Source organism: Coturnix japonica, chromosome 2, assembly GCF_001577835.2.
Source record: "Coturnix japonica isolate 7356 chromosome 2, Coturnix japonica 2.1, whole genome shotgun sequence".
NCBI classification, from domain to species: Eukaryota; Metazoa; Chordata; class Aves; order Galliformes; family Phasianidae; genus Coturnix; species Coturnix japonica.
The window spans coordinates 70,891,065-70,904,057 of record NC_029517.1 but is presented as its reverse complement, the minus strand read 5'-3'; the positions used below and the strand labels follow the sequence as shown (position 1 = coordinate 70,904,057).

At 45.9% G+C, this 12,993-nt stretch overlaps 1 protein-coding gene across 5 annotated transcripts; it reads left to right on the top strand.

Moving 5' to 3' along the window:
- The first annotated feature begins 7,511 nt into the window (after positions 1 to 7,511).
- Positions 7,512 to 10,628, top strand: LOC107309744 (coiled-coil domain-containing protein 138-like). 5 transcript variants are annotated; one of them, XR_004306140.1, is made up of 4 exons: positions 7,512 to 8,410; positions 9,079 to 9,178; positions 9,675 to 9,884; positions 10,188 to 10,628. XR_004306140.1 is itself a non-coding variant. In XM_032442517.1 (3 exons), the coding sequence occupies exons 1-3, from the start codon at positions 9,285 to 9,287 to the stop codon at positions 10,257 to 10,259; spliced, it is 366 nt and encodes a 121-aa protein (XP_032298408.1). In that variant the 5' UTR covers positions 9,200 to 9,284; the 3' UTR covers positions 10,260 to 10,628. The 5 variants fall into 5 exon arrangements, 2 of the variants coding, with proteins under 2 accessions (XP_032298408.1, XP_015710264.1); XR_004306139.1 differs by having other exon boundaries at positions 7,512 to 8,420; XR_004306138.1 differs by having other exon boundaries at positions 7,517 to 9,178.
- The last annotated feature ends 2,365 nt before the right edge of the window (positions 10,629 to 12,993 follow it).

Below are 12,993 nucleotides of genomic sequence, written 5' to 3'. Positions count from 1 at the left end.
GATAATTCCTGAGGGAGTGATGGATAGAAAAATTGCCAGCTGTGTGTTTTGAGGGAAATGACACTGTCAGTGAGAGCTGCCATGGGGAGCTTGGACGCCTTCCTCTGGCTTGAGAACATGTGGTTGGTAACAGCCAGAGGTTTTGCTGTGATAAAGAAGCTTGCCATGTTGGGCACTGCAACCTTTGAAACGACCTTCCCATGACAGAGCATGAATCTTACCATAGACAACGTGTCATGGGAAGTAGTGTCAGTGACCTGAATGAAAGGAACATGCTGTTCCACACGGGGCCATTCTGGAAACCAGTTTACCTTGGTCAGGCTTTCTCAGGACAATCTCCCCCTAGATATTGTTTCTGTCCTACTTCTACGCAACTTGCTTTGTTTCTTTCCAAGACTTCGCATAGCCGAGAGATGAACATACTTGCGGAGATGATGCAGGAAGGTGGGAACATGAATAGGAAGATGAGAGGAAAAGCGTCACAACGGCACGGCTGAGTGCCAAGGCATTTCAGATTGCTGCCCAACTTATCCGAGCATTCCCACGTTTTTAAACTACATTCTGGGATTTCTTTTTAATTTATTTATTTATTTTAATATTTATTTTATTTATTCATATGCAATTCAATCAATAAAAAACTAATCATAGATTACATATTCACAAAGACATGACCACAAGCCTGATTTGTCTTCCAGTGGCATCCATGAGGCAGCTGGCACCGACATTTGGTTCCAAGAAGTAGCATCTTTCTACGCCTCTTCGGTCCACATGCATCTTCGGCCACCACACCAGCCCATTCCCACCAGCGCCGTTCTTTGTCTGCCAGGCAGTGCTCCAAGTGCGTCCTGCTGTTTGCTAGCACTTCATAGAGGTTTCCCATGGAGCTCCATGGCACACCACAGGAGACCGGCCCCCGCACATCAGGCTGTACAAACCCCACTTCCATTGGCAGACAGCCTCTGCACACAAACATGGGCAGCTCCTCTCTTGCACACAGCCACATGCCTGCTCATACTTGTATGACCCCAGCCATTTGAAATAACACTGTGCACACACATTGATGTGCAAACCCTGTCCCTTCTGTCTACCCATGTGCATGGGCATCTATGTGTGCACCATGCCTCCTTTGCACACCACCCCGTGTGCCCCAACACCTTGATCACAACATTCCATTCCATGCCCTTGTACTGATACTTGCTGCTACTCCTTCCAGCTGAAGATTCTGCACTTGCTTTTGTTAAACCTCTTCACGTTTATTGGTGCCCAGCTCTCCAGTCTGTCCAGGTCTTGCTGCAATGGAAGCACAGACTTTCAGGTGGTGTCAGCCATGTTCCTCCCAGCTTTTTCGGGTAATTCGAGTAGGGCGTACTTTTACAGACTGGGACCAAACACTATCCCNTATTGATGGCTGGGCTGCCTTAGAGCTTACGCTGAGGAGATGGAGAAGTTAGCCGACTTTTCTTGACACAAGCGCACGGCAGTCATTATTCACAATGCTGCATTCTAGCGTTGGTGGACGTTCTTTTGCATGCTCAGGCTGATTCCCTATGTATTCTTTCCCTCTACAAGAGACTGCTATGCATGGCAGAAGAAGATAGGCTGGGAAATTTACTTCTCGTCTCATCGACTTTTCTCGTTAGGATAGAAGTTGATTTCTGCAGGGTTTTCCTGTTTTGCAGGCGAGATTTTGTGATTAGGATCGAGGCAGTCTTAGGAAGATTTGTGAAGCCAGCTCTTTCCAATATTGCAGGGAAAGTTCTTCTGTGGATGAGAGCTTGTGAGAGAAACTCGTGCTTCCTCTGTAATCTACTTGGAGCCATTCATGGTCTCAGCAAGGAGACAAGTGCGGATCCAATGCCTGCTCTGTGAGCGGAAAGGTATGGCTGGGTTCCTTTGGCTTGACTTTTCTTCTTTGTTCCCATTTGTAAAGGGAAGGAGTGGAGCAGGGGGAGCCCTGCTGGTCCTTTGGGACCTCAGTAAGCGGTTGGATCCTGAGCTCACTGCTGACAGCCTGGGCTAATGGCACGGGCAGGGCTCAGGCTGTATTTTCCCTTAGAGATCTCTAATCATTTGTCTTCTCAGGACACCTCTGATATCCCATCTCTGGCACGATCTGGAAGCTCTCAGCTGCCCGTTTTCGACCTGAGTTCTTTCTTTCTTCTCTAGAGGGGTGCGCAGCTGCCAGTTCATCCAGCTTTGCCACCTTTCATTCTGCGCAGATGGTTTACGGCAATTGGGATGGACCGTCCTTACTGCAACGCAAAAGTGAGTTCTCTTTCTGTGTCTGTAAAACAGGGTCTTCTTAGTTCCGGGGTGGACACGGCTAACAGGACAATACTGCTACTGTCATCTGTGAAATCAACACACGATCTCTTCTTTTAGGGACAGAGCCCGTGCGTCCATGCAATGGTGCTGGGCAAGGTGGGAATACCGCGAAAAGCCCATTGCTACGGTAAGAATCTTTTGTTGAGCTTGTGGTTTTTTTGTGTTGGTACCTGCACCTTAAGATAGTTGAGGCTGCATATAGGTGTTTTGTGTGATGGAAGAGTGAAGTTAAGTCCACCTCGTCAGATTCTCTGTAGACTGACTGCAGAAATGGCACCATGCTGTAGCAGCAAAAAGGAAAATGGTAGGAACTACACTTGGAGAGTTGAAGTTGGTGGTTGGCTGTGCTCAAATCTTCCTCCCAAGAGATGCTCTTCAAGTATTTCTTGTTTCTTTCTGCTCCAGAATTATGACTCTCTCTTGGCAAAGCGGCCTCTCGCCGAAAGCGCAGGCCTTGCGGGCAGTTCTGGGGAAGACTTGCAGCCTGTGAAGGCGTTGGCACCCAAGAGAGGTTATCTCAGAGGCCACAACAGGGCATGCAGTGAGTTTGATTCGATGTGTTTCTAGTTCAGGCTTGCTGTCTGTTCGTTTCCTGGGAGTGTTGTTCTGCTATGTTGCTTGAGGTGGTCTTCGTCCCTGTGGAATTTTACTCAATTTCTTCCGTCTGTTATGCCAAGTTGAAATTTGCTTAAACCCCACACTTCAACCTAGAATCTGCTGCTTGTGAACACTCATAGATTGAGTTCCTTAGTATTTGTTGGGCATTGCTGCAGACTGAAATAGCCTGGGCTCCCTTTTGAAGTCTTAACTGCTTTCTCTTTCTTGATTTTATAACAGGATGTTATCAGTGTGAGCCTGAAAATGGAATGATCTACGTTGTTTTAAGCACTGCAGGAAGTGCTTGGGAGATGATCATCTTCCAGGCTTGGAGGTGGCTTCCAGTAACTTATGGCATTTTGTCCCAGCTCAGTGGGTTAGAAGTATCTTCCCTGAGCTGTGTCCCCCACTTCTTGTCTCTATTTAAGTTACCCTTGGTGGAGGGAAGACGCAAGTTGGGGCTTGTCGAAGAGCTACTAAGGCAGTCAGCGCAGTTTTGGCCTGTAATCAAAAGAGCTCAGGGGGGCCAGAGCACGGGCCAGTGTGCCGTCCCAACCCCACCACGGAGCTCCAAGCAAAGAGGTAAGAAGGTGCTGTGGCACCGTCCCGGTGAAGTGCTGTCCTTATCAAACACATTGAGTTTGCTTAGGGCTTGCTTTTTCCTGCTCTGTAGAGGGGATAAGAGTTGAAGGCTACAAAGTCCAAAGGCAGTGAGGTGCCAGAATACCTAAATGCATCTCTTTCTGTTAATTTCACAGTGGTCTTCTGTATGTCCCCCTGGAAATGTTACTCACTTTGAAATTTGAGGCTTTCCTTTAGTCCCATTTGCTTTGTCTTTGGACTGCCATTTGTTTTCTCTTGGCTATGTCCAATGTTTCTGCATGCTTTGCTGGTTGACAAAATGGATTCATTTGGTTTTCTTGCTTTCAGCATAATGAACATACAACTCAAAAAAGAAGACACGAAAAGGGAAATGAGAAGTTCTTTTGTTAAGAGCTTGCTATCGTGCATATGAGTCCCTTGAGTTGAAACACAGACACGCTCAAGTTCTTTGTTGGTCTCAGTGCCTCCATCTGTCAGACATAAAAGAGATGGTAAAATCCTGAGGGAAGCAATGGAATAGAAAAATTGTGTGTTTGAGGAAATGACACTCTATTAAGTCGTTTTTTGATAAAAAAAAATTTTAAGTGCTTTTTTTGCATCATGGGGGAGCTTTTGATGCCTTCCTCTGGTGAAGATAACAATGTGGTTTGGTACAGTCAGAAGGTTATCTCTTGTGATTATTATATATAAGATTAGCCTTGGCCATGTTGGGCAATCTGCAATTCCTTTGAAATACCTTCCCATGGACAGAGCTTATGAATCTTACCCATTAGACAACGTGTTTTCATTTGGTGAAGTTAGAGATGTCAGTTTTGCCCTGAATGAAAGGAACATGCTGTTCCACACGGGGCCATTCTGGATGTTTACTGGTCAGAGTTTCTTCATGAGATCTCCCTAGATTGTTTCTGTCCTACTTCTACGCTTGCTTTGTTTCTTTCCAGTTCTTCGCAGAGATGAACAGCCTTGCAGAGATGATGCAGAAGCTGCAGCTGAAAGACTGAGAGGAGAAACATCACAAGGCAGCGGCTGCAGTGCACAGCATTTCAGTTGCTGCCCAACTCAGCATTCCATGTTTTACTACATTCTGGGATTTCTTTTATTTATTTATTTCTTTATTTTCTTTATTTTCTTTATTTTTTTTTTTCTTTATTGCATTCAATCAATAAACTATCATAATTACATATTCACAAAGACTGCACAGCCTGATTTGTCCAGTGGCATTCCATGAGCAGCTGCACGACATTTGGTCCAGAGTAGCATCTACGCATCTTCGGTCCACTATGCATCTTCGGCCCACCACAGCCCATCCCAGCACCGTTCTTCCAGGCAGTGCTCCAAGTGCTCCTGCTGTTGCTAGCACTCATAGAGGTTTCCCATGGAGCTCCATGGCACACAGACCTGGCCCCCGCACACAGCTGTACAACCCCACTCCATTGCACAGCCCTGCACACAAACATGGGCAGCTCCTCTCTTGCACACAGCCACATGCCTGCTCATACTTGTATGACCCCAGCCATTTAGCATTTAGCATTTTAGCAGCATAATTGCTGCTATTCCTTCCCAGATTCAAGACTCTGCACTTGCTTTTGTTAAACCACTTCACGTTTATTGGTGCCCAGCTCTCCAGTCTGTCCAGGTCTTGCTGAATGGCAGCACAGACTTCAGGTGTGCCAGCCATTCTTCCCAGCTTTGTATCATAGGCGTACTTACAGAGCATGGACACTATCCCCTCCTCAAGGTCATCAGTGAAGATACTGAACAAGATCAGACACAGCACCAAGCCCTGGGGAACACTGCAGGCCACAGGTCTCCAAATGGACTCTGTGCTGTGATGCCATTATAGAAGGCTGCAGGGTTGGTTGAGCATGACTTTTCCTCGGTGAATCCAAGCTGCATACTGCTGATAAACTTCTTCCTTTCCAATTGCTCGCAGAAGGCATCCAGACCAAGCTGTTCCAGCACCTTTCCAGGGACAGAGGTGAAACTGACTGCCGTGCAGTTTACCAGATCCTCCTCCTGCTCCTTTCTGAAGACTGCAGTGTCACAGGCTCTCCTCCAGCTTTCAGGCACTTCTCTTCTCCAAGACCTGTCAAAGATGACAGAGTTTGGCAATTACCTCTGCCAGCTCCCTCCGCACATGTGGATGCATCCCATCAGAGTCTATGGATTTGTGCACACTGATCCCACCCAGATGCTCCCAGATCACCCCGTCCTCACCCAGAGGAAAGCTCTCCATTTCCCAGGCTTTCTCTCTTCCCTCCAGGGTCCAGGAGTCCCAAGGGGCAGTCTTTGAAGTGAAAACCAAAGTAAAGAAGGCGTTCAGCATCTCCACCATCTCAGCATCACCCATTTCCAGGACACCCCCCTTCCCTATTTCCTACCTTTAGGGATGAACCAATCCTGAGCTCCAAAGAAGCGCTATTTAAATACTGCCCAGCTCTCATGGCCCCCTTACCTTTGAGCACTCTAGCCTGTGAGATACCTCCAAGTAGGCAACAGAAAAAAATCAAAGTAGGCTCTCTGGAAGTCCAGGGCCAAATTAGTTCTAGGCACATTGTTACCTCCACAGGTTAGCTGGGTGCCTGGCACTGACCCCTTCCAATCCAGTACTTTCGACCCCCAGTTGCTGGCTCCAGGGGGTGTCTCTACTGCAGTTCTGGCTGAGGACTTTGCCCGAGGAGACAAATCACGCTGCTTTTGAAACTCCCAAGTTTCAGGATTTCCTGCTTGTTTCAACACGCCAGGGAAACACGTGGGTGGCATGAGTTGGGCAGCAGGGTGCTGGCTGCAAGCACACAGTGACAGCAACTGCAGCCATCAGCACAGTCTGAGCCTGCCTGCAAGACCTTGCACACAGACCTCAGTGCCACGACTCCCCTAACTGAACACAGCAACCTGGAAATCCAACCCAAATGGAAATGTCCTTAAATGAGAAGATATTTGCTGAGTCTGGATCCTCAAACGCATTTCAGCTGGGAAAAAGGACAGAGATGCCCACCTTGTAAATTTGGGTCACCTCCTCCCAGACGCACCAACACATCACCATTGTGAGAAACTCAAGTTTGGAGTTGTGCCAGATGTTCTCAGGTAAGTTTTGGACTGTTTTGTGTTTGCTTGAGACAGCTGCGTTCCCAACCAGTTCTGGAGAGTCCCTGCAGAAGTCCATCCCTTGAACACATGGCAGGTGCTCAAAAACCAGCTCTGAAAGAAAGCAAAGTTGGTGTGTAATTTGTGGTGGAGCTTGCAGATCTTAACAGCCAAATTAGAGTGACAGCAAAGTTGGAGGACAACTGGCAGAGCAATTGCTTTACCAGCTTTTCTGAAGTGTATTTTGACCTTAACAAAGTGTATGGGAAACTACTGATCACAGCCTGAACTTCTGATTGACCACCTGAGGCAAGCAATGAGTCAGCTGCAGGAGCACAGGTGAAGGTAATTCAGCTGTGCTACTGGAAGGGGTGGAGCTTGGCTCCACCTCTCCCAGATCTCATGTATTAGAAGAGTCTGCCTTATAAATACCAGACTGCTGCACACTGGTTCCTGCTGCATGAACAGGCAGGAATGGGAATCAGCAGAGCACACAGTCCGGCACATGGGGAAAAACCAGTAAGAACCAAACAAGGTAACACTTGATTTGGATTTGTTGAGATAGCTTCTATTTCTTTTCTTCAACAGGGTGCTAGTCTGAATTGTTCTGTGACCAGAAGGAATACATTGGGCAAAGAAACTTCTGATTAGCTTGGAAACCATCAGGGAGAACAAAAATGTTCCTGAACTGACTGATCCTCTCTACAAGCATTTCCATCATGTGGACATTCAGGTGCAGATGGATTGATCTAAGAGTAGAGTAGAGGGTGTTATATGACAATATACAAGCTTTTGGCTGTGGTTAGACCCAGAAGATGGCTAAGCACCATGCCATACTGTACAGAACACCCCTTTGGCCAGCGTAAACCAGCTGTCCTAATTCTGTTCTTTCCCAGCTCCTTGGATCCTTTGATGCTGTGCTATTGGAACCAACAGATGCTGATACAGTTTGGACTGATGGGCAGCAATACTGCTGCCTCCTTCCTTTTGGGAGAGGATCGTGCGTCTCCCTTCCCAAATCTGTCTTGTGGCTCTCTTAATAAAATTACCAACACGCTATTTTTTCTGGAAACACAAAACCTACGCCAGACCTCTAGGCTGAAAAGCTGTCAATAGTGTAATAAGGCACCTGTACACAAATAGGAATGGGAAGCTTGCTTGCTGACGCATAAAGCTCTTAACACTTATGCAGAAGTTTTTTGTATGCTTGCTGGGCTTGTAAGTCTGAAGGGCGTAACAGACTTAGACTTCTCTGTGTTTGGAACATCACTGAGTAAAAAAGAAGCCTTTACAAAAGCTTTGGTCACAAAATTCATAGGATTATTCTCACACCTCTGAGACGTGACTATTTTCACTCTGTGAGGAATAAAACACGCAGCAGAAGAAACACTCTCTGGCTCCTCTCACTGCACCTCAGGTCTTTTCAAACACTGGAAGGGAGACACAGATCTTACATTTCTCAGGGAGAGAAAGGAGTCACAGCTGTTTCCAAACCTGGAACCAGCTTCAGCTACTAAAACTCCAACCGTGTTTGAATTAACTGATTTCAGAGAGAGATTTCAGAGGAAAACAGTAGATTTTCAGAGAGGTATGTTGGTCACTTTAGTCAGCTGTTGTGTAACACCACAAATAAAAACTTATTTATTTTTTTTTTTATTTGTATAGTGCCAAATTGGCATTAAGTGAAAATTGAACAGGTTTTGGAGCTATTTCAACATTTTCCCCTTGATTTTTGCAGCTCCATGGAAGAGAAGAAGCTCTGATGGAGCAAGAAGCCTCTCTGGATAATCTAAAAGAGGTGCGGTAATGTAAGGACGCTTATTGCTTTACTTGCCCTTTCACTTGGTGGTCATTATCTGAAGCCATGCTGTGTTTACCAGGTTTAATGCTTCTTTCTTTAATGTACTTGAAACACGGAAATGGAAGTTTATCGGATCCTTTTAACACTAAAATGCAACTTGGCTTGTAATTGTTTCTAAAATGATCTGGTTCATCCTGTTTGGAATGTGATATTTCTACAGCAGAAGGATGCAGAAGTGAAAAGGCTTGAAATGCTGCTGAAGGAAATTGCCGAATGTCAGGACGACCTTGAGGAAGCAAATGAATCCATAAGAAATCCATCGAGAGGAATTATTTCCTATGATCAGTAACTCTCCAAGTCTGAGTTAACACTGCTGGTTGTCTGAACGGGATGTCTGCAAAGCTGATGACTTGGTTTTTCTGTGACAGGAAGGGTGTGAATGCAGTCAATTACTTTCCCCCTCTCTGTTTCTGAGTTCTTGAGGCATTTTTGCAGCGTGGTCTCTACTGTTCTGTCACTTGTTTACAAGAAGAGAAAGGGTAAAGCAGTTGTTGGTTTAATCACTCTGCTGCTCAGGAACTCCGTCAAAGGATTTCGGAGTGTTGTTTACCAAAAAAATCGAGTTTTCTGTACACAGATATTTGAGTATTTTTCTTTTATTTCAGGTAAATGACGGGATTCTAGGGAAGAAGTACTCAAATCAATAGATAAGGACAGCAGAAGCTCCTTCATCTTTCCATCATCTTTCCTTCATCTATCTTGAAGGTAAGGTGTTTTCTTATCTGGACAAGATTCCTTTGTAGGTCAGAAGAAAAACAGAATTCCTTGTTCTGTTTTGTTGTAGTGTAAATATCAGTTTATAGTGGCAGAGATGCGTAAGGATACTGGTGAAGTGGCACAACAGATGACACCTTTCATGCAGGAGGAAGTGAGGGCAGCATCAGGAAGGGATCAAGTAAGAGTTGGGCAAAGTGGGAAATTCACTCAAAAGCCATTCAGCAATGGAACATTCTCTGCATACCTGTTGAAATAAGGAAACTTTTCTAATTTCATTTGTTTCATGAGTTAATTAGTTGGAGAAAGAATAGATTCTATGAGGGGGAAGTGGGCAGTAAATGGAGAGAATAAAGCTTGCTGCTAGGACCATCTTTTGAATTTTATGGGGTGTCTGTATCTACTTCTTATTTGTTTGCTCATTATCCACTGAATGATGCATGATATGTCAGAACTGATGTGCTCTGGCGCATGCCCATCTGCTCAGGTTTTGGCTTGGAAGATCATCAAGTTGAAAGCTGAAATAGCTGATGATGTGACTATATTACAACTACCACCGAATTCTGAAGTTGATGGGCTCCTGACTGCTCTTAAGGATTGGATCTCAGATGAGCACCTGAGCAAACTCCAAAGACAAGAAGAAAGCAAGGACGGTCAGAAGCCTCAGTCTGCTGGAAGAACCCACATCCAGGAGAAGGTAGAGGGACTGGAATTTGCTCTGCTTCATATGTTTTCAGATTCACGTATGTATTGATTGATTTTGAGAATGGGTAAAGTCAGCCTGTTTAGTGTAGACTTTGGATAGAGCAATGAAAGCCAAACAACAGTTACTAATGCAGTACTAATCCCAGCAGTCAAATGCAATGGCTGATTTGCCACTTGTAAAATAGAGCCATCATTTTGAAGGGAAAGTGTCATGTCCAGTCTCAGCTTGCAAGTTTCAGCCTTTTATTACCTGTATGTGTAACACTGTATATAACTGACTTTTTTTTTCCTACAGAGATGCTCACACCCAATTGAAAATACTTTAATGTCTCTGTTGGATCTTGAAGTTTCAGTGAATGACTTATGACAGATCATACTATGTGATACTGAAAGCCTTTCCTTCCATCTCTCCAGGGGCACCAAGGCTTGGAAATCAATGCGGTGTTCAGGAGTTCTACTTGTACTGCTTTCCTTCATTCTCTGAAGGGTTTGTAGGCACTGGTGTTGGTCTTGGTGGTTGAGCTCACACGACGATGCATCTCTGGTTGCTACTGTCCAACCAATTCCTGATTTGGCTCCTAAGCCACTCTTCAAACACAAACCAGTCCAGACCACTGCCAATCTGCCTGTGCTGCAGTGGTACAGAGCTGAGGCAATGTGCGACTCCTCTGAAGCTGATGGACTGCAAAAGATTTGGACTATCAAAGCTTTGGGATGGGAAATGTTTGGGGGGGTGGAAATTTTTGGGGTGGGAAATGAAATGGAAGCTATTTGGGGGGGGGGGGGGGGGGAGGAAGGGGAGCAGGGCGTGAGGGGCGGAATAACGTTTTTTTGGAACGATGGGGGGGAAAATTGATTAGAGGGAAATGTTTAGGGTGGGAAGTCAGAGACAAATTGTTAAGGAGGAAATGGTGGGAATATTGGCATTTATTTACTAGTTAGTATTGTTAAGTGTTAAGGCTTTGTGGCTCACTGGGTCAATCTCGCCTGCAGTCATTGCTTACGAGCACCAAAGGCCACCCAGACCTCCATGCCCACCTCTGGGGATGCTGGAGTGGTTGCAGTGAACCAAGAGCTGCAGCTCCTCCAGACTGAATGTCTCCAGCACCATCGTTGCTGTCAACGTCTCTGTGGCCTTGTGTTGTTCTCGTGGAAGGAGATGGTCATGTACTGTACAATGGCTGTGTTAACTGGGGGCACTGGGCAGTACTGGTGCCACTGGGAGGCTATTGAAGGACGCAGACAGCACTGTGGTGGCTCCAGGCAGTACTGGGGGATACAGAGTTTGCACAAAGAGAGTCTAGACAATACTGGGTGGCAATGGGAGCTTACTGGGGAACTGCAAGGAGCACGAGCGGACACTGGAGAGCTCTGGACAGCACTTGTGGTGTTGGAGGACGTTCAGGAAGTACCCAGGTGGCACATATTAAGCTCATTCATTTCCTGTTCTGACATCCCCCCCACCCCAGCGCTGCTCAGCTCTCCCCTGGCTCTATGTTGATGCATTCCCACCTGGATGCTGTCACTCAGTGACACACTGGTCACAAACAGACTCACTGTGGGTCCTGAGGATGGCTGGGGGTGGCACCACTGCACGTCGCACAAGGGGAAACTGAGGCAACGGGGTGGTCCAAGCGCCGCAGGGCAGAAGTTTGGCAGGACGTCACAGCGGGCACAGGGATGGCTTTTGCTCTGAGTGCTGCTGAGTCAAAGCCAAGCGTTTCTTTCCTGGAATGAAAGGCTTTCTGTCAAACTCAAAGTGTCCTCATTTCCCCTCACTTCTCCCTCTCCTTTCCTCCTTCTCCAGCTTCTGGAGACAGGGAGTTGAGGGGGTCCCACTCTGCTACCCTTTAACCACTTTTCTTACCCCAAATGGGGACAGGAGCAAAGGGCTCCCAGGACCCTCCCACACAAAGGCCCAGAAGAATCTGCGGATGACAATTAGAACCAAACATCTCTCTGGAGGAAGGCAAAGCACCCGCAGTCATGCCAAGGAGGAGGTAAGGGTAGCTACTGGGCATGGATCACGTCAGCCATCGGTGAAAAAGCTGCAAGACCACCACGAGGGAACAGGCATCCTTGCCCAGGAGGCGTGGACAGACCTGAGAAAATGAGGAAAAAAAACAACTGCAAATGCATCAAGCAGAGCAGGAAAGCCAAAAGAGGAGGCTGGAGCTGAAGAAGCCAGAAACGAATAAACCAAACAGAACAATCAAGGGTGAGAGAACATCAGGTAAGTGAAGGCAAAGTAAGAGGAAAGGCACGGGCAAGGGGACAAGGAAAGCAAAGCCAGGCAAGGAAGAAGGTAAAAAAAAAAAAAAAGGAGAAACTCAAAGCAAAGAGAAAAAAAGAGTCTGGAAAGAAACAGAATGCTCTCAGCAAGGAGAAAGAAAATGTAAAGAAAGGAATGGGAAGGACAAAGAAGCAACAAACAGGAAACAAAGACCATGGAAAGCAAATCCAAAGACGCACTACAGAAAAGCAAAGGGGGGAATACCAAACAAACAGGGAAAACAGAGCAAAGCAAAGGTCTAGAAATACAAACGTCAAGCAAATCACCTGAACACAAGACCATGGCAAAGCAAAGAGTCCAACTAAAACAAACAGATAAAAACTCTCCACAATGATGAGCCATGGAAACAAAGAAAGAACATTCAAAAGCTACACAAGGCAAAGATACAAAGGAAAAACCAAAGAGCAAAGCAAAACCAGGAAGGAGAAATGAAAGCTGAAGAACTAAAAAGCCAAGGAAAGGAAAGCAAAATGGCTTGAAACACTGAGAAACAAAAAGGAATACCGCATAGTGAAAAGAGTTCCAACAATGGAAAAGGAAAAAAAAAAAAAAAAAGAATCCACATACCCGGCACAAAACACAAAACTCAAAAGCAATCCATGGCAACAAAGATGGAGCAGCAAAGCAAGACATGAAAAATAAAAAGGGCAAAAGGCAACAGCAAAACTAAACAGCATAGGACAGAAGGCAAAAGGCAATGGCAAAAACAAAAGTAAACTGCCAAATGCAAAGGCAACAGGAAAATGCAACAGGCCAAAGCAAATGGCAGAGGGAAAAGACAAAACGCAACGACAAAGCTATAAGGCAA

What these genes read in the sequence shown, in the direction of transcription:
- LOC107309744 (XM_032442517.1), top strand. Translation starts at nt 9,285, where the DNA reads ATGCGTAAGGATACTGGTGAAGTGGCACAACAGATGACACCTTTCATG. An exon ending in CAGCATCAGGAAGGGATCAA is followed by an intron (nt 9,369 to 9,674) that starts GTAAGAGTTGGG and finishes CCATCTGCTCAG; the next exon opens with GTTTTGGCTTGGAAGATCAT. An exon ending in GAACCCACATCCAGGAGAAG is followed by an intron (nt 9,885 to 10,187) that starts GTAGAGGGACTG and finishes TTTTTCCTACAG; the next exon opens with AGATGCTCACACCCAATTGA.